This window comes from Corythoichthys intestinalis, chromosome 8 (assembly GCF_030265065.1).
Source record: "Corythoichthys intestinalis isolate RoL2023-P3 chromosome 8, ASM3026506v1, whole genome shotgun sequence".
NCBI classification, from domain to species: domain Eukaryota; kingdom Metazoa; phylum Chordata; class Actinopteri; order Syngnathiformes; family Syngnathidae; genus Corythoichthys; species Corythoichthys intestinalis.
The window spans coordinates 47,273,601-47,298,111 of record NC_080402.1 but is presented as its reverse complement, the minus strand read 5'-3'; the positions used below and the strand labels follow the sequence as shown (position 1 = coordinate 47,298,111).

Here is a 24,511-nt window from a genome sequence, read left to right as displayed (position 1 = left end):
GGCAGAAAAGACCAGTAAATATAAAATAACACGAAAGGGCTAAAAATGAATATTAAGTGCAGGGAAAATGTCAATAACCATACGCTGAATCAACCTTTTTTAGCGGCGGCCTCTCCTAAAACTTGACAGCATATATCCGTGGTCGCAAGCATAATGAGGTTTCTTGGCTTTAGCAATACGGTTCACCATGAGGTATGATGCATTCAGTGCATTTGCTTTTGTTGCCTCGTTTTCTAGCTTTTAGCCACATATTATGTAGAATGGACTTGGTTGTAGGGTCCTCTTCTGGCTCAGCAGATGGCCATTTTCCTCATAAAAAAGTTGTCCAAAGTCGCCACCCGCAGCACACAGCAGCTAAAGTTACTGTTTACATTGACTGGCGCTGGGCTGCTATAGGTGTGCAAACACATCAGTAATTGCAGCCAACAAATGATTTATTATTTCTCTGCGGCCTAGTAGCAAATGCGCCACAGACCGGTACCGGGCCTCGGTCTGGTGGTTGGGGATCACTGACCTAAATGGTAAAGACACTAACAGAAAATCCCACTCTGGAGGACTGCGAGAGGGTGATTGAGAACTTTGCCCATCGTATCCAAATGTGCCTCCTACGCCGAGGAGCTCATTTTGAGCACTTTTTTTGAGCGCCAGTGCAACAGAGTTTTTGTAGTACAGACTTGAAACTTTAGAGATGTCTGCTACATTGGCTTCACCTATTATAGCTGACGTTTTGTGTCAATCTAAATAAAATTTTTTGAAGTTATTCGATTTTTGGTGATGAATTTTTTTTTGTGCCACTGTCACCCCATATGAAGCTTTCTTTTTCCTTTCAATACTTTGTTTTGGTCTCACGGTTATAGGGTTAAAATTTAAAATGTCCCACCCTTCGCAAGCTGTTCAACTAGATTGTTTTCTTTTAATTAGGGCTGCAGCCATCGAATATTTTAGTAATCGAGTAATCGACTGAAAATTCTATCGATTAATCGAGTAATCGGATAAAACAAATATATTTTTAGGTGAAGAGCAATTATAGATATACATGAGAAAACAAGACATTTTATCATTTTCAGTCAATCAATGTCTTTATTTTTGATGTATATTGTTGAAAACAGCCAACAATTGCATCTCAGATGTAACTAGAATTTCAAAAAATGACTAATTCACTGCTTTCACTCAAAAAACCTTTAGATCTTATTTTAAAAAAGTATATGTGTATATTAAAAAAGTATATACATATATATATATATATATATATATATATATATATATATATATATATATATATATATATATATATATAAACACACCTAAAAATGCCTTTACGCTTGATAACACACATCACTTAAAAGTTAGGATTTTCCCCCACGTTTTTCAATTAAATTTCTATTTGTGTCAAGCCATTTTTAAGTTCTAGTTAAGTTTTAAGTTAGTCTAAACTGTAAGTCCTGATAGGATTTTGAGTTTTTGCACTGTTCAAAATAAGTGTATGATACAGGCTGTATTGGAGCACATTAGGGACTAGTGCTACTTGGTGCTTTATCCAGCAATGACTACTGAGCTAAAATTGATAGTTAGCATTATTGAGTTTTTATTTGACACCCTCATCACTCCACAATGCTGTTATGTTAAAGCCTGTATGTAAGACACGTTAGCCACGCATCGAAAGCGATCTTAATTAATTGAAACCTAGCCCTCCGCAGTGCTAACGTAAGGTGAGCTAGTAGTGACAGTAACGTTAATCTTATATATTAGCGTTTAGCGCTCTTTATTAGCGCTTAGCGCTCTACTGCTTTAAGATGGCGGCTGTTTGCTAACGGTGCCCAGACGCGGCCTAGTCTGTCACTGTGCATCTAGTTCAACATACATGTGATCTCTATGAGACTCATTGGACGCTACCTGCAACTAACGTAGCATGAGCGGGCTAGTATTTAGCAACGTCGGCGTTGTTTGTAGCTGTTGTCGGCTGCAGTAAGTTTTTTTTTTTGCTTCTTCCTCTACGCACGTGACATCAGCGCGTTGTCCCACATTAAAAGTAGTCCGAGCAAAACGTGATGCTTAGAGCTGTCAAAATAAACGATTACTCGAGGTGAATAAAATTACTCGGACCAGTTTTTAAACTCGAGTTACTCGAGTTGCTCGAGTATTCGTTTCAGCTCTACTTTTAATTATTATTATTATTTTGGTTTTGACTAATTGAAACCTCTTTGGTCATGTAAGTGACCTAAAGAAGGAAAATTATTTGATTTAATGTCAGACCATGGGGGGAAAAGTGTCTCTTCATTTATTCGTTCATTTATTCGTTCATTTATTCAGTCATTTATTTGTTCATCTTCTGTACCGCTTTTCCTCACAAGCTTACCCCAGCTAACTATGGACAGGACACAATGTACACTCTGAAATGGGTGCCAGCCAATCACAGTCAAGTCATTTAGTTCATATAAATATGTAGTTTCAACTACTTCATGTGTCCTCACTTGATGACAAACATTTTGTCTGTAGGCTGCTCAACTGTTGAGTGCATGCAAACCTTTGATGCCAGCGGCTGGACAGTCTGTGTCTAGCTCCTCTGTGAGCTTGGTGTTTTCAAGTTGCAGTTGCTTGAGGTCCTCCGACAGACGTAGCACAGTGGAGCTCAATGCCTTCTGCTGCTTGCGGAACGCTTTACTCTCTGATAGACCGCTGCAATGGGGGAAGACACAAAATGGTGAGGACAAATTTCAAATTAAATCATTCATTCTGACCAATGATTCATATGCATTTTCTCCTAAAATTTAGTATGTGAGAGTGGGGTAACGTGTCAGTTTTTAAAGTGCATTTTAAGCAAGAGGATAACAGTAATGCCTCCATTTGAAAGATGATTTAGAGTGTGATGAATCTCTGGGAACAATCACATTTGATAATAAATCAACCCTGTGTGAAATATGCTTTAGAAAAAAAGTGGTCTTGTGGAGCAACTTTACACCAGTGTGAGAGGTAAGTGGCTTTGGAGAAAATACACTGGTTGTGCCATTGATTGTAAATCTAAAACAGATCATTACAGAGTGAATAAATGAATGCATCTATATTGAAAATGTAATGCAATTTGAATCTGTGCGGTAGCGTATAGTAGTCTGTTGGCAGCCAAATGAAAGTTCATACAGTTATTATCATTTTCTTTCATTATTGAGTCGATGCACTCATGCAGCTGTATAAAAAAAATACAAAGACGTCACTCATTCTTCATTCAGTCAGCAGCAAACACACACAGACTTTTGTGTTTAAGTTTAGAACAACAGAAATTGATAAACCTTTTTTCTGTAGCTTCCAAAAGCAGCCTCAGTCTCTGGATCTGAAAGATGAAGAGGCAGGTCCCATTGATTAAATAATGTGCCTTCATCTGTGAAATGTGTGACAATAGCCATTTTTGATTACCTCTTCATAATAGTTCCTGATAGTCGTCCTCATCTCATAGAGGTTAGTAGCCCTTAACTCACTTTGCAGGTTTCTGTTGTATAAAATGTAATTTCTCTTACCTCATTTGCATCATAAAGAGAAAAATGCTGAATTTTGTTCGACGTTACCCAATGGCGTTTTCCCTTTCTCGACATTGCTGCTCTAGCTTCAGTATTCTCTGTTTCAGACCATTTACCACCTGTGCGCATGGACGCCATCTTAGATTACGATTAATTTTAATCATTAATAATACTATAAAAAGATAAGTTCAGTTCAAAACATTCAACTCACCACACTGCCCTCATGCTTCTTGTCCACCAAACTGCGTATGTACTCGGACCTCTGTGGAGGCATTAAAGGTTTAACAATTAATTCAGTCTCTTTGTGATGAATAAAACAATAGTTAAACATAATACTATGGCTAAAAAAGACTATCATAAAACCTCAAGAGGTTTGTCATTTTACGAGTTATAACAAGGCTGTCATAAATTCCTTTAAGTTTGCACATGTTAAAATAGGATAACAATAAAATACCCAAAAGTTGAGCATCCTAGAATAAAACTACCCTGAATCTAGAAGTTGCACATGGAGATCCCACATGCAGGTAAATTGCCGTTTTAAAACAAATGACTACTGTAAATCTTCAAAAGACACGCGGGTCAAAATAATATTCCAGTAGTCTCTTGGTTTTTACGTTACATGCGCACAGCTGTAAAGGTTACATTACAAAAACTCCCGCTTATAAATACAATTACCCTACATTGGTGGGATCCAATAGCTCCTCCAGCTGCTTTTCCCTCTTCACATTGTCATCTTCCAGACGCCTAAGCTTGACTTTCATCTTCTGGTTGTCAGACTTCTGCTCGTGGAGACTCTGCAGGTCATTAACACGGATAAATTATATGAGAGGTACACCGCGTCGTGCTGACAGGCGTAAATAATACTTTCGTTAGATCGAAAGTCAATATAAGGTGCGGGTGCACCAAATTCAGAGGTTAAGAAAAGAATTGCTCATTAACTCTGTCTTCGAGGCACTGCCCCAACATATCAGATTAGCATGTGCTTTTCAGATAAAACTCTGCAAGTGTTTCTCCTTTTGTCACAACTCTGATGTACCATTTTTTTTGCTATGTAGAAATTAGGAAAGCAATGAGTGTCAGGCAAAATACAGAAATAAACTGCAAACAGTGGACAAGGAGCATCATAAAAGACACATAAAATACACACCCCAGCTGCCACCTCATCAACCTGTTGTCCTCTAGCAGGCGCTACAGGGCCATAACAGCCAAAACAAACAGACTGAGAGGCAGTTTCTTTCCAAGGGGAGCTGTCACCGTACTCAACTTTGCACTAAAATGCCACTGTCATTGCACTGCTAATGCCACAACATTGTTACATGCATGTCAACAAGTAATATGTTCTCAGGCATCAGTCTCAATCTGAGTACTGCATAATCTGGGTACTGCATTTGCAATATTTGCGCAGTTATAGTGGTGTGAAAAAGTTTCTGAACCTTTTGGAATTTCTCACATTTCTGCATAAAATCACCATCAAATGTAATCTGATCTTCGTCAAAACCACACAGATGAAAAAACTGTCTGCTTTAACTGAAACCACCCAAACATTTATAGTTTTTAAAAAATATATTTTAATGAGGATATTAAGTAAGTAAGTGAACCATCACATTTAATATTTTGTGCCCCCCCCACCCCTTTGGCAGCAATAACTTCAACCAGACGTTTCCTGTAGCTGCAGATCAGTATGGCAAATCAATCAGGACTAATCTTGGCCTGTTTTTTCTCTACAAAACTGCCGTAGTTCAGTCAGATTCCTGGTATGTCTAGCATGAATCGCTGCCTTTAGGTTCATGCCACAGCATCTCAATGGAGTTCAAGTCTGGACTTTGACTTGGCCACTCCGGAACGTGTATTTTGTTCTTCTGAAACCATTCTGAAGTTGATTTACTTCTGTGTTTTGGATCATTGTCTTGTTGCAGCATTCATCGTCTTTTTAGCTTCAACTGTCTGACAGACAGCCTCAGGTTTTCCTGCAAGACATCCAGATAAACTTTTGATTCCATTCTTCCATTAATGACTGCAAGTTGTTCAGGCCCTTAGGCCGCAAAACAGCCCCAAATCATGATGGTCCCTCCACCATGCTTCACGGTGGGGATGAAGTGTTGATGTTGGTGAGCTGTTCCAATTTTCCTTCACACATGACGTTGTGTGTTACTCCCAAACAATTCAAACTTTGGTTTCATTAGTCCACAAAATATTTTGCAAAAATTTTGTCCAAGTGCTTTTTTGTGAACATTAATAAGGCAACAATGTTTGTTTTTTTAGACAAGTGGCTTCCTCCGTGGAGTCCTCCCATGAACACCATTCTTGGCCATAGTTTTACATATTGTTGATGTGTGCACAGAGATATTGGACTGTGTCAGTGATTTCTGTAAGTCTTTAGCAGACGCGCTAGGGTTCTTTTTTACCTCTCTAAGTATTCTGCGCTGGACTCTTGGCGTCATCTTAGTGGATGGCCACTCCTTGGGAGAAAAGCAACAGTGCTAAACTCTCTCGATTTGTAGACAACTTCTCTGACTGTCGACTGATGAACATCAAGACTTTTAGAGGTGGTTTTGTATCCTTTCCCAGCTTTACACAAATCAACAATCCTTGATCGCCTTAGACAGCTCTTTTGACCGAGCCATGATGAACATCAGACAATGCTTCTCATCAAGACAATTCTTACCATGTGTGTGTTTTGTTGTGGGCAGGCCAGCTATAAACCACTCATCAGTGATTGGGTATACACCTGACTTAAAATGTTTGGTCAAAAATTAGTTACAATTGCGCTTCAGTCTCCTTAGGCAGAGGCTTCACTTCCTTATTTTCCCCCCTTCTGTCATTGTTAGCATGCTATCCTCATTAAAAATGAAAACCTATAAATGGGTGGTTTTAGTTAAACTAGACAGTATTTTCATCAGTGTGATTTTGACACAGATCGGATCACATTTGATGGTGATCTTATGCAGAAATGTGTGAAATTCCAAAAGGTTCAGATACTTTTTCATACCACTGTACACCATACAATTTTTTGCACTGTTACATCAATATCTATGCACAAACTGTCATTTGCACTATCATATAAAGTCAGCCATCTGCCTTCTAGTTTGAGTACTGTAAATTGACATATATGCACTGCTATATTACCACTACATCACCACTTGCTGCTACTCACTCACTTTATTCCAAATTTGTGTACACTGCAACCTTTGTTTTTATATCTTAGCCTTATGGTACTTTTGCTTCTATTTAATGTGATGCACGTTATGGCAAAGCCTTAAATCTTGTACTCTGTACAATGAGAATAATAAAGGCTTTCTATTTTCTTCTAAAATTATGTGGCTGGCCGGATCTGGCACTCGACCCTTGAGTTTAGAATAGAATAGAATAGAATAGAATAGAATAGAATAGAATAGAATAGAATAGAATAGAATAGAATAGAATAGATCATTTTATTCTATTCTAACCAAAAACAAAACAATAGACAATATAAATTAGTCTTGGAATAATAATTTTAAAAATTTTCCATCTCAGAGCACATTCATATGCCAATCCAAATTCTGAGGTTTACCTTCTTGAGAAGTGTGATCTCATTATACATCTCTTCCTTCTCTCTGGAAACTGCAACAAAGCCGAGACAAAAATGACAGCTGGTTAATTAAGTCACGCCTGCTCCCGCTTCCCGTCTCCACTTACTGTAGTGTGATGAACGCTGAATATGTTTTCTGGTGGGCAAGGTATGTCTAGGAAACTCTGGCGTCAAGTCCCAATCTGATCTCAGTTCTTTAAAATAACAAAAGAATATGAAGTCGGTAAAGACTATTTTTGATCCTGTACAATTTTCTCAGATGCAAGCTGAAACACGTCTACTTTAACCGGCCTAAACCCACAAGTTGTGCTGGTTAAAAAACGACTACCAAAAATTCACCAAAGTTGCAAAGTTAATAATACTAAAAACAATCTAACAAATGTTGCAGAGGTAAAAATACACCTATTACAAATCCCCTCAAAAAGCACATGCTTCAATCAAGACTAATTTAAATCACCACAAAGTTGCTCAGGGTATAAAAATATAAAAAGACCACTCGGCATTAATGACTAATGTAAATAAAGTCAGCAAGATAAAGGAATACTGAAAATCCAGTTATATAAGACTACCAAGGGTGCAAGCCTCCCGAGGAAGCCACGCCGGTGTTTTGAACATCTACCGTGGTGGTTGCTGAGGGACGTGAAGCGAGCCGGGACCGTCTCCCCACCGGGAGTGTCGCTAAAAGATGCCCTTGGCATCTTCCAGGCTGACAATGCCGCTTTCCTGTGATTCATACTAAGGCTTGAACGGTACGGGGACCCTGAGCAAAAAAAAGGGAATTCACTAAAGTGTCAGTTAACAAACTTAACAATCTTATTAAAAATCATGTGGACTATGACTCACTGAGAAAACTGGGAGGCTTCCCTGATTTCTTATGTGGTGTCTGTGAGAAACAAACAATATGGGTTAAAAAGACATTTACAATGGGGAAAATAAGTATTTAGTCAACCACCAATTGTGCAAGTTCTCCTACTTGAAAAGATTAGAGAGGCCTGTAATTGTCAACATGGGTAAACCTCAACCATGAGAGAGAGAATCTGGGGGAAAAAAACAGAAAATCACATTGTTTGATTTTTAAAGAATTTATTTCCAAATTACAGTGGAAAATAAGTATTTGGTCACCTACAAACAAGCAAGATTTCTGGCTGTCAAAGAGGTCTAACTTCTTCTAACGAGGTCTAATGAGGCTCCACTCATTACCTGTATTAATGGCACCTGTTTTAACTCATTATCAGTATAAAAGACACCTGTCCACAACTTCAGTCAGTCACACTCCAAAATCCACTATGGCCAAGACCAAAGAGCTGTCGAAGGACACCAGAGACAAAATTGTAGACCTGCACCAGGCTGGAAAGACTGAATCTGCAATAGATAAAACGCTTGGTGTAAAGCAATCAACTGTGGGAGCAATTATTAGAAAATGGAAGACATACAAGACCACTGATAATCTCCCTCGATCTGGGGCTCCATGCTAGATCTCACCCCGTGGCGTCAAAATGATAACAAGAACGGTGAGCAAAAATCCTAGAACCACATGGGGGGACCTAGTGAATGACCTACAGAGAGCTGGGACCACAGTAACAAAGGCTACTATCAGTAACACAATGCGCTGCCAGGGACTCAAATCCTGCTCTGCCAGACGTTTCCCCCTGCTGAAGCCAGTACACATCCAGGCCCGTCTGCGGTTCGCTAGAGAGCATTTGGATGATCCAGAAGAGGACTGGGAGAATGAAACCAAAATAGAACTTTTTGGTAGAAACACAGGTTCTCGTGTTTGGAGGAGAAAGAATACTGACTTGCTTCCGAAGAACACCATACCCACTGTAAAGCATGGGGGTGGAAACATCATACTTTGGGGCTGTTTTTCTGCAAACGGACCAGGACGACTGATCTGTGTAAAGGAAAGAATGAATGGGGCCATGTATCGAGAGATTTTGAGTGAAAATCTCCTTCCATCAAAAAGGGCATTGAAGATGAAACGTGGCTGGGTCTTTCAGCATGACAATGATCCCAAACACACAGCCAGGGCAACAAAGGAGTGGCTTCGTAAGAAGCATTTCAAGGTCCTGGAGTGGCCTAGCCAGTCTCCAGATCTCAACCCCATAGAAAATCTCTGGAGTTGAAAGTCCGTGTTGCCCAACGACAGCCCCAAAACATCGCTCCTCTAGAGGGGATCTGCATGGAGGAATGGGTCAAAATACCAGCAACAGTGTGTGAAATGCTTGTGAAGAGTTTGGCCTCCATTATTGCCAACAAAGGGTACATAACAAAGTATTGAGATGAACGTTTGGTAATGACCAAATACTTATTTTCCACCATGATTTGCAAATAAATTCTTTAAAAATAAAAAAACAATGTGATTTTGTGGGTTATTTTTTTCCACATTCTGTCTCTCATGGTTGAGGTTTACAAATGTTGACAATTACAGGCCTCTCTAATATTTTCAAGTGGGAGAACTTGCACAATTAGTGGTTGACTAAATACTTATTTGCCCCACTGTACATTAAAACAGGCAAAAGTTTGTGACTACAGGATGCAGATGAAGAAAGCGCATGTCCTCTACTGCATAACTCTCAACCTACAGGCATTGATACGTCTGCAATTAATCATTCATGCCTGATACAAAAAATATATATATAAAAAATTGGGCTCTGGAGATTGATGCGTGCGTATACATCCCAAGAATATTCCTCCCAAATTTAATTGTGATCCGTCAACAAACAACGGAGGAATAGATTAAAACTTATAGTGTAAAATCCAAGACAATATGAGTGCCAACTTGACAGGCCTTCACCCTATAACAAAAAGTTTTAATAACAAATGACTAGGCACATCTTGACATTACACGCCATGTTTTTGTTTTATGTTCAACAGCTCATAACTAAAGAACGAAAAAGAGTAGGAAAAAAAAATTTTAATGATGAAAGATGGGAATCTTATCTTTGTTTTTGTATGTTTTCTGTGTTCATGTACCCATAGAACGCAATATTCTGTGGCGCTTGAAAGAAAGGGACGTCTTACGATGTGATGTTTGGTAGTGAAAGAGAGAATGTATAAATCAAAAAGGTTTCCTTTGATTTAATTTTGTATTTTAGTGATTCAGTAGTACTTTGATTTATGAGATTAATTTATTCTATGACAAGAGAATCACATCTTAAATCACCTTTTCTCATTAAAACCTTGGCAACTACTGCACAGTAAAAAAAACACACATACTGAAAATCCACTTAATCATGGAACAGGAAGACCATCATTACAATTATGCTGCAGCAGTATTTAGCGTTCTCCGCAGAGCGTATGAGTGTGATTTTTGTGTTATAATATGTTGAAGGTTTGCAGTGATGTGTGCTGGCGCATCATGTAGTGGCAATACTTTGTTATTCGGTTACTCTGACTGACTAGCACCTCGTAGTCTTCATCTGTTGGAGTGTCACTCGCCACCGCTGACATGATGGCGGCTGACAAGGGTGCGTGTTAGATGGACATGTCAGCCTCTGGTAGCACTCGAGTGGACCCAGAGACAGGAGTAGGCTGCTGAGGAAACGTAGCAAGAGAGAAATGCATCACTTGTCATTTTTGAGAACAGTGACATGTAACAAACTTTCAATTTGTTGGGCATTTCACCATGTCACGTGTATTTTCTGGCGGCAAAAGTCAACGTGTCAATGGTGGAACCACTACAGTGGCTGTCAAAACTACTGTCACGGTCCTAGGATGCAGAAACAAAGAATAAATTGGCGTTATAGGTGATCAATTTGAATCAAAAACGTCTCATCTGAAAGCCAAAGGTCTCTAGATAATGCTCACTGTGGGGAAAAAATTAAGATCAGTTATTGATTCAAAAAAATCTGTCAGTACAGACAGGTCAGATTTTGCCTGGACAAAAGTCACAGGCGGGTTGGACAAAATAATGGAAACACCTTTTTAAAAAATCAACAAAAACTAATTTAATAAGGTGTAAGTCCGACTTTTGCAGCAATTAAAGCCTCAATTCTCCAAGGTATTGATTCATACAATTGTTTCCAAAGGAATTTTAAGCCATTCTTCAGTCAGAATACCCTCTAACTCTTCTAGAGACGATGGCGGTGGAAAACGACGTCCTAATTGAATCTCTAAATCTGACCAATAATGCTCAATAATGTTGAGGTCTGGGGATTGTGCCGGCCATACGAGATACTCAACTTCATTAGAATGTTCCTCAGGTCATTTTTTAAACAATTATGCTGATTGTGGTGCCAAAAGTTATGTGTTTCCATTATTTTGTCCAACCCCTGTACAAAATGCAATGTAATGTAGAAATGTTTACAAATACGCCACAACATAAAAGTTGGGGCCCTTGGGAAAAATATCAGTATCACGTGGCTCTCTTGGGTCTTGGGCTCTGAGGAAGGCCTCCGTAAGTCATGGTAACGGAATAGCAAAGAAAGCAGTAGGACTTTCAGAGCTCATCAATATTATCGGGTTTCATCTTCCTCTTTCATTTTATTCCAGTCTAACAAAGTTCATGTCTGGTGACAGAGCTGGCCGAACCTGGCGATCCTTGACCTGTTTCACTTTTAGGAACTTTGTTCCGGAGGCTGAGGTATAAAAAGGACCACCATCATTCTATGATTTAGCCCTTTGCTGTGGTTTAGAATGTCACTAACAGCAATCAATTCATGGCACTTTAAGATGTTGATGTTTTCAACAACTTTGCAGAACCCTCGCACATTTCCATAATGCCAAATCACGATATTGCTTTTAGCAAACTTAACTATTTTATTGTTTTATAGTTTAATTTTGGGTCGATGAGGATTCTTCTATCAGGTCTTCTGCAATATTTGCTGGGATTGGAATGCAATTCATTGAGTGATTTATAAGAGAAATCAACTTTTTTCCTAACACTTTTCCACTGTCAATCTTTCTTTCGCACTGTGGGCCTTGGCAAATGAAACAGGAATTTTTGTTGTCCTTTGATTAATGATGGGTTTTGAGACCTAATGCACCCACGGAGACCAGTACTTATGAGAATTCAATGAACTGTTCTTGTGGATACTGGGTTTTCTGTCCACCATTTCTCACGTAACTATGTTTCAGTTGAAAAAGTCAAAGCAACAAACAGTTGCTTTGAAAAAGTTGTCATACGTGGTCTGTCTGACCTCGACTTGTCAATTAGTTTTTATCAGTTTCTTCAAATGTTTTTGTTTTTAATCGTCTCTACTTGACGTTTGGTTACACTGAAGAGGTCTGCCATTTCGGCAACAGATTTGCTATTCGGATTCTTGAAAACCAGCACTTTAGTCTGTTCTTTAGTCTGTTAATACCCATGTTGTTGTTGTTGGAAGTTGCCTCCCACAGGAAAGTCTGGTGTGCTGGAGATCCTTTGTAACACAGATAGGAATGTGTTGGTTACAGTATTTGTCTTGCCTGGTACACCAGACTCAACGCTGTTCCAGCTATTGAGTCTGGCCACCATTCCCACGGATACAATTTCCAGGGCGGAGCAAGCCACAGCAAACAGACAGCGGAGTGGACCAATCAGCGACAGGCAGACGTGACGTTATTAACTGACGACGGAAGGACGAGGGACTTGCGCGCAGAAGTAAACATACGAAGAGAGCGGAGTTTATGCAACATGGCTAGCGCAAGGCAGACTATTGTCAATGACTCGTGTCGCTGTGTTTTTGGTAATTTAAAACAGAATTTACCGCGGATTGGAACATGTTCTCGGTTGTCCCGTTGACCATCTGTGTTGTGGAGACGACTTTCGGCGCGCAAGAGTGACGTTGCTCGTGAAGAATACGTCACGCAAATAAACGAATCTGATTTGTCGATTGATTTTGTACCTGCTCGAAAAGGCCGTTAATGGGATGGTTCCCAGACTATTTCTCTCAGTGTTTGAAAAATACAGGGAGAATAGTCTGGCAGAGCCAGGCAAGTATTTGTCACAAATAAAGCTCTAATCTGGGGTTGGTTGAATCAATTAAAGGCGAGACAAGACTTTGTCCAGGCAAAATCTGACCTGGCTGTAAAAAAAAAAAATTGACGAAAGATCCAATCTTGATACTTTCACGATACAGTAAGCATGATCCAGAAGTCTTTGTCACATGAGCCATTTCTGATTAAACTTGATCAATTACCGGTACAGGTAAAATTGTTCTTTGTTGTTTCTGCATTTAGAATGGCAACCGAACTTTTTATTGCCAGTGTTATAAACAAACTGTTTTACATGATTTGACCTAGGCAGAGTAATTGACCAAAAATGTAATTTCCTTGAAATTTGTTTTAAATGTCTTTAAAGGGTCTAAAAAAGGTCTTTTTTGTACTGCCGAAGTTTAGAAGTGTGAAGTGTCAGTCGAAAGGAAAATGCCACGCATAGTGATCGTAATTTAGATATAAACAGATGCTGTACATAACCTCAAAAACAATGTGTCATACATGGTAGTTAGGTAAAAGGAAAATACCTTAATTTGTCATATGGGACAGATACTGTAAATGTATGTATATCGGGGTGGTGAAAAAGATTTTATTCAAACTTTAATTACAATAGGATATATACAGTATGTCTCACTAAAAACTAAGACATGATTTTAGCTGCTGTCAGAAATATTGTAGTTTCTGTTATCTAATACAGTACAATATCTGTTGCTACTGCGTCCTCTTGACAACACAAGGCATCAGATTTAGCATCTTACAGACTGTAAGACAATTGGCCTGTCTTTGTTTTATTATCCTAAAATTGTCATTTTAATTTTTGCAAAAAAAGCAAACATGCTTAGTATGCATTCAAAGAGGGTACATCTATTACAGATTGACCGAGATGGGTTTTTCAGGACAGATACTGATTATTAGTAGTGAGAGGGGCCGAGTACAGATTTTTGGAGCCAATATTCATTTGCGGTAAAAGTGTAAAAATTGGCGTAGAAAAATGAATAATCCAAACGCTTGACGCGAGCACACTCTCACAGTGCGTGGAATTAATCGTCCTCTTGCAAGCGTCAGGAGACAAAGCACAGGAGTAAGGGGTTAGGGACGGAGACTCTTGGCGGCGAACATGCCGGCAGAAGTGCCTTTTGTCTAGAAGGAGCGTTGTGGAGAAAAAAAACGTCAAGCGAGGACGGCATCTTTTGGCAATGAAGCAAGACCTGTCAGATGGGTAAACGTCAGAGAGCTTGATGGAGGGGTGGTTAAAGTCGATTGCAGACAAGACAAGGAGGGGAAACTTAGCACCGGCGGAGGTGCCTCTGGGTCGCCTAGACAGCGAACAGCTGAGCGGGGATGGAGGTTGCGGGAAAAAAAAGTGAAAAAAGACAGGAACTGGTCGTGCGATGAAAGTATTGCACTAATCCCAAGGCAACTGGACATGTATATATCTAAATATAGTATTATTTATTTACCGGATGCAAGAAGTGGCAACCTCCAGACAGCTCAGTGCTCAGCGCTCCTGATAATAGTGGGCATGAAAGATGAATGAAGAGGGAGGGTACTTGCATATTTGTGCGCCGTGTGATGTCACAGAGTGCACAATTTCAAATCTGAGCATCTGCCAGGGAATTTAACTTCCATACGGGATTGCAATCCAATAAAATAACATACTTCAACCAAAGGCACACTTCCATTTCAACTTATGCATGAAACTAGTGCTTCAATGATTAATCGATTAGAAAAAAGATTCGAATTAAAATTTGCTGCTTCGAGTATACTTTTAATTAAAGTGGCGGCGTAATGGTTTGTTTTGAAAGTGTTTGCATTTAGTTTTATTGATTTGGGTGGAAACATTGCCCTCTATTGGCGACAGTGAATATGGCCTAACTCATTTCACATGGCTGAATCCAGCTGTTCCCTGTTAAGACCAACTTTAGCTCAAACACAAACAGCTTATCTTTTTTTTTAATGCATTCGTAATTTAGATTATTGGTATATTTAGCCGTTTTGTGGGAATATGTGTTTGAACCATTTGTTAAGAGTAGTGTAAAAGAAAATGTTAGCATTTTACAGCATTTAAAGTGCATGTGACACGAAAAAGCATGTTTATTTCATAATACACGCCGTATTTTATGCTCCTGAAGGATATGGACCGCTTGGATGTGTGTGGAAGCGATCGCTATATTTATTTAGTTTTTTTAATCCCGCGCCATGAAAATGAGTGACTTCCGGCTTCGGTCTTGCATTGAGGAGGAGGGCGCTGTGACGTGTACGGATGAAGGCGTCCTCTTCACTAAACAGCTGTACTGTTGTGTATGAGGACTAAGGATTCAGCTGATTTTGCGGATTAATACGTTTATTTTTCACATCACATCAGCCAAACGGCTGCAGAAAAATCTTGCTTTATGAGGGAGAGGCGTGTGCGCCTTTTTGGAGTTTCAAAAGGTTCCCATTCACTGTGGATATTGTCCAAAACAAGCCCTACTACTGTGGGATCATTGGACTTATGAGGAAGTGAGTAAACATCTTGTTTTGTATTATGTCAAATATTAATACAGCGATTACAAAGTAAACACTACAAACTTTCTTTTAATAAAGGACTACTTACGTTTGATCATTGATAGGCATGTAAAAAGCTCTCCTCGTGCACATTAGCTGCACGTTAGCTGCACAACAACTGCAGCCGCCCTCCTGCGGGGAACGAATTGTAAATTGCTCTCCGCCGGGCGGTTTGCCTATCCGCAAAGACAATCGACAAACCAGTCGTCATGTCAAATAATCCGGGCGAGTTATGTGTGATTTTCCGTTTCGAAGACTTTGAAACATCACTCGGTTCGGGTTAGCATGTCGGCTAACTGTCACGCCTCTTGGCTTGTTTACATTCTTTGAAGCCGGGGAAGGGAAATGACATATGTCCGATTTAGGTGTCATAAAATATCGTTCGAGAGGTGCGACAGTAAAGGTGAAGTCGACAGTTTTGACCATTATGGAGTAATTTTGCCATGTCATCCTGAATAAGTGCATTTTTGTTATTTCATATTCCATTTAGCACAAGACTTATTTGTCATGACCATGCCATTTATTTAGCAATTGGGGAAAATACTTGGATAAAAAGAATATCCTGTAAAAATATGAGACAGAAACAATGACAATTTCCTAGTTGTGAATAGTTCCCCCTCGACGGGGTGACTGGTCCTTCTCAAGTCATTTATTTAGCTATTGGGGAAAAATACTTGGATAAAAAGAATATCCTGTAAAAATATTGGAGTAGAGAGACTGAAACAATGACATTTTGCGGCTCTTTTCGTCGCGTTTTCCTCGTACTGAATAATTCCCCCTCAATGGGCTGACTAGTAAAACCGATGAGCCCAGTCTCCCGCTGACGTCATCCACCTGTTGGGGACGCTAGAGCCCTAGAATGGTAGGCGTGGCTAACCGGCAGATTAAAAGACTCATTTCTCGTCATCTGCGCTTTGCTAAATTGTTGTATATAGTCGAATCGCCTCAAAATATGATTCTAATTCTCATAATAATGCTATTTAAGACTTTTTTTCTCATGTCGTATGCTCTTTAAGTTAGCGGACTTTTGCTATGTTATGGCTAAATTATCTAATTGTTCTTTTGTCGTACTTAGATCCTCATTTATTTATTTTATTTTTTCATATATTTTTTTTTTATACCATTTGAGGATTAGCTCAGGTATTTTAATTTTCTATGTTCCTTAGCGATTACTCGATTATTTGAACTAACTAGTTCAGCGATAAATTGACTACTAAAATAATCGATAGCTGCAGCCCTACATGAAACAGTTCAAAATATCGGAAAGTAGAGTAAAGTGCCTTTTTAAATAGAAATTAGTATCCATTCCGGCAATAAGGGCCCTGTAGTCACATGGACCGGATCAATGGCAAAATGTTCACGACTGTAAAACAGTTCAAAAGGAGGGAGAGAGTACAAGGTGGCATGAATGAATGTTGATGACACGTTTATTTATCGCGCCCTGAATAACTAAATTGTTGGCCATTTTATGTACGAACAATTAAATAATATATGAAATCGTTTTTATTATATAGGAAAATAAGTCGATATGGTAATTATCGTGACAGGCCTAGGCACAAGTGGATAAAAAATTTAAGTGCATTGTGATGAATTTTAAGGACAATATACCCCCATTTGGTGACAGTCTGGAGCCTTGTAATCGTTACCTTTTGAAGTTTTAAATTATGACGTGTATTCCATCCGTCCAGTAATTCATCAATCATATTTTTTGCGACAATCAAAAAAAGATCATAATTATCATTCAAGCCTTTCTCTCTGTGTTCTCAATCACTCCGCCTTGGACAAAATGGCACAGCAGTAAGTGGTTGTTTACGATGAGAATACTTAAGTACTTGCCACTCGAAAGTAAGTGTGACGTAATGGGGAAACGGTCCATGACGTAAGTCAAGGCAGGCAACAAAATGAGGGCAAACATGGCGTCACTAGTTTGTTTCAGACGTCACACTGCTATTTTTAACTATTCTTGTCAAAAAATTATAGTTTTGACTTTTATCAATTTCAATTAAAAACATTTTAAACAAGGTGAATGTACCTTGGATAAACTCGTTCTTCATTTTCTTGAATAGTACAGTAGCATCGCTAGCATTGAGCCGTTCCCAATCAAAAGGACTGCAGTGTTGCACGCTCACTCCGTATTAAGTCGTCCACCTTCTCCGCTTAAACGCTGCCGGTATTCCATGCTGGCGATATTGCATCTGCAAGTGGCGGTTACTCGTTTTTGCCTCGTTAATGAAGTTACTTGTTTCACATCGGGTCGTCTAGCAACCAACCAGTGCCACCAGGCGACCACACCACAGAAAAACACGGCAAAACAGGAAACACTAGAACCAACGAATACAGAATAAAAGCATTATCCAGCTATGACGTGTGAACCTCATCAGTTCTAGTTTGTATCTATTTAATCACACGGTTTTATTATTTAAAAATCAAAATTTGGAAAAAAATAAACACCAATAAATACAAAAGAATATGGATCTTTGTGCTCAAGATAAATATATTGTGAAAAGCACTAGCTTGTACAACCTTTCTCAACTTGGTGGCACTACTTCTGCGCCATTCTTTTTTTTCATTGGCCAACAACGCAGAAAGGCGGGCTTTAAAGCGCCATTCTCGAATTGAATGAGAGGAAAAAATATGAAACGTAAACGGCGTGACCGGGTGTGACCCACCCTTCCCCATGAGATAAATGGAGGAGAAAGCGGGGTCAGTAAATGCGTCAGATTTCATAACACTTTGTGGGGAAATTGATGAAAGGTTATTTTTTATTTTTCTCATATTGATGAGTAAGCAACGATAGGGTCAAAATTAAGTCATAGCTTTTCATTTTGAGGACGGGCAACTAGCAGGATTTGGGTCTTGGATTGATGGAGGCCACACCATGAGTTGTACCCTCTTTAAATATTTTGGATAAAATGTATTGCCTGGAAATTATTTCACTGGGAAAGGCACAATTAGATTCAGTTCTGTTTCTACCACAGAAAGAAAATGATCTGTTATGATCTCCACATACATATTGGTACCGAAGGGACCCATCATGTCACTCCACTTCCTTCCTGGCTTTTGCCACAGCCATGTTTATCTGCACCATCATAAGTAGTGCATTTTTCATCAATGACTTTTTGTGTCGTGAACATTTCTGATTTTAGACTTACAATATGTGTTTATAATTTGAATAAATTACATACAGTCATGTGGAAAAAATGACACCCTATGTTTTTTCTAACATACTGTGTTTGGTCATATGGATATTTAATATCAATTTTAACAATCTTGAGAGATTCAAGTAATAGAACTAAGCAATCAAAACTGAAAAAAAGATATTTTATAATAATGCAATTTCTGTTGAGAAATATATTGACACCCCAACATTCAATCCCACTTAAAAAGGCTAAAATCACACACAAGTGTATCACATCAGGTGCACATGATCAGAACATCATAACCCAGTGTTTTGAAGGAGACTTGCCTTATTTAAACCTCACATTTAGCTCGGTGTGCCCCTGACTGTCAGTGGCGCCTCCAGAAATTTTTCGTAGGCGTGGCCAGATGGGGCCACTTAAAATCTTGGGGTGGCCAAAACTAAAAGCCATACTTTCAGGTTTTCATTATATTATTGCAGTAAAAAGGTCAGGGGAAAACTATCAGAAAGACTTCAGGACACGGCTACTGATCTACTTTGGTGTATTGTGTAATATTTGATGTTACTAATGATTTAATGTGCATAGTCCATAACTGTCCAGTCAACATTTTGAGTTCCACAACAATTCTGTTTTATTGTGTTATGTATATATTAGGCATAAGGTGTACATTTCATTCATTCATTTTCCATGCCGCTTATTCCTCACAAGGGTCGCGGAGGTGCTGGAGCCTATCCCAGCTAACAACGGGCAGTAGGCAGGGGACACCCTGAACTGGTTGCCAGCCAATCGCAGGGCACAAGGAGACACACAACCATTCACGCACACACTCATACCTACGGACAATTTAGCATGTTTTTGGGATGTGGGAGGAAACCGGAGTTCCCGGAGGAAACCCACGCAGGCACGGGGAGAACATGCAAACTCCACACAGGAAGGCCGAAGCCCGGGATTGAACCCTTGATCTCAGAACTGTGAGGCAGATGTGCTAACCACTCAGCCACCGTGCCGCCTAGGTGTACATTTAACAAAACAAAATAATTACTGGGGAAAAGCAGGTGCTGGCAGATTTGCATTTGGGATGAAATGCATAACTGATGCTACAACAATCTAATGATATACTGGCAAGCGGGGTGGCCAGTGGGGTGGTCAACAAATTTATAGGGGTGGCCGTGGCCACCCCTGGCCACCCCCTGGGGGCGCCACTGCTGACTGTTGAAGTAAGAGAAAACACCATGGTGAGATCAAGGGAGCTGTCTGAGAAGATTGTAGACGCTTATGAGTGTGGTAAGGGATTTCAAAAGATCTCAAAAGGATATAAAATCAGCCATTCAACTGTCCGGAAAATAGTCTACAAGTGGAGGACATTCAAAACAGCAGCCAACATGCCTAGGTCTGGCCGTCAAAGTAATTTCACCCCGAGAGCAGAACGCAAGATGTCAAGTCTCCAAAAACCCTAAAATGTCATCACGGAACCTACAGCAGGCTCTTGCTACTGTTGATGTGAAAGTGAATGCCTCTACAATCAGAGACCTTCATGGGAGGTGTCCAAGGAGGAGACGTTTGCTCTCCTAGAAGAACATGAAGGCCAGACTGAAGTTTGCCAGAGGGAATGCAAAGACCAGGACTTCTGGAATAATTTTCTTTGGACAGATAAATCTAAAATTGAATTATTTGGACACCAGAACAGAGGACATGTTTGGCATAAACCCAATACAGTATTCCAGGAAAAGAACCTCATACTAACTGTGAAGCACGGAGATTGAAGTGTCATGGTTTGGGGATGCTTTGCTGCAGCAGGACCTGGCCAGCTCACCATCATAGAAACAACCATGAATTCTATCATGTGTCAGGGTGCTTGAGGAACATGTGAGATCATCTGTGAAAAAAATTAAAGCTGAAGCGAAACGTCACCCTGCAACATGACAATGACCCAAAACATAACAGTAAATCCACCAAGGACTGGCTGAAAAGGAAGAAATGTAGAGTCCTGGAATGGCTGAGTCAGAGCCCAGATCTTAATCCCTTTGAGATGCTGTGGGGTGACTTCAAACGGGTTGGACATGCAAAAAAAAACAAAAACTCAAACATCTTACAGCTGACAGTATTCTGCGTTGAGGGGTGTGGCACTTTCTTCAGAATGATGTCAAAGACTGGTAGATGGCTACAAAAAGCGCCTCACTGAAGTTATTTCAGCAAAAGGGGGTAACACTAGCTATTAGGTGGTAGGGTGTCCTAACTTTTTCCTCCGTTAGAATATGCATTTTTGTTGATATATTGGTTTAATGAGTAAAACAATTTTATTTTTTGTTGTTTATTTGCAATTAAATCACTTTCCCTTCCAAAGATAAAGGGAAAAAAAGATCAGACATTGATATGTGAACATTTCTTAATAAAGAACTGAATATTTCATGGGGTGTCCTAATTTTTTCACATGACTGTTTACCTACTGTATGTTGGGACAGAGCATCAGCAAAATATTAACAATTGGACTTACCGTAATTTTCGGACTATAAGCGGCTACTTTTTTCCATCATTTTGTATCCTGCAGCTTTAATCCAGTGCGGCTTATTCCTTGATTTATTTGGGTTAATAGGTAACACCTTAAGTGACAGTGGCATCATAAGAACGTTATAATCATAACATGACACTATTATGGGCATTAATGAATGCTTATGACCGATGTCATTTAGTGTCATCCGGGAAATTATGTCACTAACTTCATTTATGTCCAGTTTCGATCTTTTCCATCCATTCTAAAGTGAGATAATTTGCTGGATAACACTAAATGACATCTGTTATAAGCATTCATTAATGCTCACGAAAAGGTAATGTCATAATTATGATTGACTAATGACAGTCTTATGGCGCCATTGTCAATTACATTGTTACCAAATAGCATAACTTGTTATTAATGAAACAAGTTGAACAGTAACTGAAGAAATAATTTGCACAGAACATGAATTTTGATTTTCTGCAGCACTGCAATGCATGCTAGGAGGCATGTTGGACAACAGTGTTGACAGCAGGTGGCAGCAGAGATTGACTGTCTCCCTTAAGGGAGCAGTGATGGCCAAGTGAAGCTTCTTGAAGCAATTAAGCTTTGCAGCCAATTGGTTCAAAGCTTCATGGTGGTTCATTTGGTCTTAAAGTTTTACCGGTTAATATCTTTTGGTGAAAATATCCCATAAAACAGTGAGGACAGCTGCGGCTTATAGTCTAGTGCAGCATATCTATGAACAAATGCCGTTTTCGGGCCAAATTTGGTGGGTGGCGGCTTATAGTCTGGTGCGCCCTATAGTGCGAAAATTGCATTACATATTTTCAAGCAGATGCCAAAAAGCGCATACAAAATAATGTGTGTCAATACACTAAAGTAGCTATTTTTCGACGCGATCTGAATTTGTGCCATTGAGGCTCTAGATGTCAAGTCAATTGATCATTACCAACCCTCCCAGTCAAAATATATTGGACGTCTAGCGCCATCAATTGTAACCAGTGAGATCAATCAGTACCCTATAAGATTAAAGTCCTACAGGTACAATCAGTTGTGGTAAATTTGTATATTCAGTGCATTTGGATTTAATCATTAGTTTTGTGTTTTTAAGGTATCCTAATTAAGTGGGGGGTTTCCCCTATAATGTATATGGTGTTACTTCATAAGTTGAGTATTTTCAATTATCAGTCAGTTCTAGGTGGAAAATATTATAAAAACCACTCCACAATTTCCTAAACCCCCCTTTTTAGTTTATAGATTCAAGGACATAAAATGTTATTAAACTGCTGCACCTGACCAGTCATCAACACAATAAAATGTATCAGTTTTACGCCAAACTCATGCTCTTTATTGTAGTCTCAAAGTATGACTTTAAAAAATTGAAGAAAAAAAAAACATCTCATTTGTTCCCATCTATTTGGCACCATTTTGTAAAATCTTCACAACAATAAGCCACTAAAATAAAGATTACATCCTTTTTTTTCTTTTTACAAGAGTTATACCAATTTGATTGCGTCAATAAGAGCCAACTGGGGTTTGGATTGTCTTATATTTCTATATAAACATACAGTATTTGAATCGCAATGGTCACAGTTTAGGTCAAATAATGTGTCTGTGTCAAACACTAGCTGTTGGCAAACGCTTAAAAGATGTATATCAAAATCACTAAGTGTGATACACATGGAGAAATTCAACGCTTCTCTGACTTTCTACAATAGATCCATGTTTTATCTGCAGTATTGCTTTTTGGTGGTGTCTTAGCTGTTTAAAGGGCACTGATATACTGTACTTATCAAGCATCCACGTATGCAAAGCAAAACTTGGCAATAACACAGGTAGGGAGCATGCTCACAGAGGGAAAGGGGCAAGTAATTTCCCTTAAAATGAAAGTTCACTTTCACTCATCTTACAAACGCCTTCACTTCATCTTAATCATGCTTAAAGGCAAACAACTTCTCATGCATTATCTCTTGAATAGAAGCGCACACACACTCAGACAAGCAATATGGCAAGGTTAGTCATTGTAAAAGTGCGGATTAGTCGCAGTTTCACAAACTTGATTTTATTTGCCATTTAGTATTGGGATAGTTTTTTTTTTTTTTGCAAGTCAAAGACACTTAAGTTCACAGTGCAGAATGACAGAACACTGACATTAGGATAAACACATTATATGGGTACGGTTAAAAAAAATGTCTATACAAATTAGGTCAAATAAAATAAAAAGTGCAAAAACAACTTAACAGTAACTGAAAAGGAGCATTTATGTTATTGTGTAATTATATATAAACAAGACATCAGTAGCAGCAAAAAAAAGTGGACTAGATGTAAAACATCAAAAGACATTTGCGTAAACTATCAATATGGCAGCAAACGGATATCAATACAAATGTAGAACTGAACACACGTACATAAACTCGCGCACACACATTATCACAGCTAACAGGTGGCAAGGACGTTGCAGTGGGAGTCAAGTTAAGCTCAGTACTGTACCATGTCGAAAACAAAGCACAAGTCACTAGTGGACACAGAATGATGAAGGGTTTACAAAGTCCACATGCACGCACGTCAACGTATGTACACGCAATTAGCTGTCATAAACACAAGCAAAGGTGTGATTCTATGAAATGCTCCCCTTTGGTGAGAAAACAAAAAACTGTTAGCCCTAATCCTCCCTTCATGGAGGAGTGGTGCCTGTGAAGAGACACAATAGAGGCTATTCTCTCTCTCTTCAGATCAGGTAGAAAATTGACAATAAACGTATCTAATGGATAAGTTGTGTGAAGCAGCACTGTGGTCAAAATGAAGGTAAGAAAAAATGATGGCAGATGCCCGATAGTGAGGTTAGTTTACAGCTATGTGGAAAACTTATTGAATCCTATAACCCCGGAAAATATGACATCACCCTGACAGTGGATAGAGTTAAGACACCCGTCCGTCTCTAACTGCATGCTATGGGTTGTAAGAAGTCCATAGTATAGTGCCACCCAGAGTCAATTCCAAGTTCTGCTTCCGCAGCATAATGTGCAAGTTTTAAGTCTATAAATGTCAGTCAGTCTTGTCTCATCTGTCTGTTGGTCAAGCTACTCTCGCGAATAAGAATCCTGATAAACTATCGCAACTATTCCTGTCCTCGCAGCCCGGTAACACAAGTGTCTGTGGCTTATATTCCCTGCCTTGTTAATGAAGTCCCTCCCTCTCGTTTCCTGAACTTTCTGTCCCTGCCTCCCTCCTTTTCACGCTTCTATCCATCCTACTAATTTCTCGGTGCCTCTCTCTGTCCCTACCAGTTAGTTTTTCTGTGTCGGGTCCCTGCCTAGTTAATCTAGAGGTGTCCCCC

The 24,511-nt window shown here is 39.3% G+C and overlaps 1 protein-coding gene across 6 annotated transcripts in view; it reads right to left on the bottom strand.

Moving 5' to 3' along the window:
- The window catches only part of iqce (IQ motif containing E), a 34,920-nt gene extending 17,083 nt beyond the window's left edge, over positions 1 to 17,837 (bottom strand). The window contains exons 1-13 of one of the 6 annotated variants that reach the window (XM_057844216.1): positions 17,573 to 17,837; positions 10,702 to 10,786; positions 10,483 to 10,611; positions 7,921 to 7,960; positions 7,697 to 7,837; positions 7,185 to 7,271; positions 7,060 to 7,109; positions 4,190 to 4,303; positions 3,721 to 3,771; positions 3,558 to 3,628; positions 3,409 to 3,481; positions 3,285 to 3,325; positions 2,525 to 2,676 (exon numbers count right to left, since the gene is read on the bottom strand). In XM_057844216.1, the coding sequence (XP_057700199.1) occupies positions 2,525 to 2,676; positions 3,285 to 3,325; positions 3,409 to 3,481; positions 3,558 to 3,628; positions 3,721 to 3,771; positions 4,190 to 4,303; positions 7,060 to 7,109; positions 7,185 to 7,271; positions 7,697 to 7,837; positions 7,921 to 7,960; positions 10,483 to 10,527 (865 nt within the window). In that variant the 5' untranslated portion in view covers positions 10,528 to 10,611; positions 10,702 to 10,786; positions 17,573 to 17,837. Of the gene's footprint in view, positions 1 to 2,524; positions 2,677 to 3,284; positions 3,326 to 3,408; positions 3,482 to 3,557; positions 3,629 to 3,720; positions 3,772 to 4,189; positions 4,304 to 7,059; positions 7,110 to 7,184; positions 7,272 to 7,696; positions 7,838 to 7,920; positions 7,961 to 10,482; positions 10,612 to 10,701; positions 10,787 to 17,186; positions 17,345 to 17,572 lie in introns of those variants that run through there. The other 5 variants (XM_057844219.1, XM_057844217.1, XM_057844220.1 and 2 more) reach the window with 5 other exon arrangements.
- Positions 17,838 to 24,511: the final 6,674 nt, after the last annotated feature.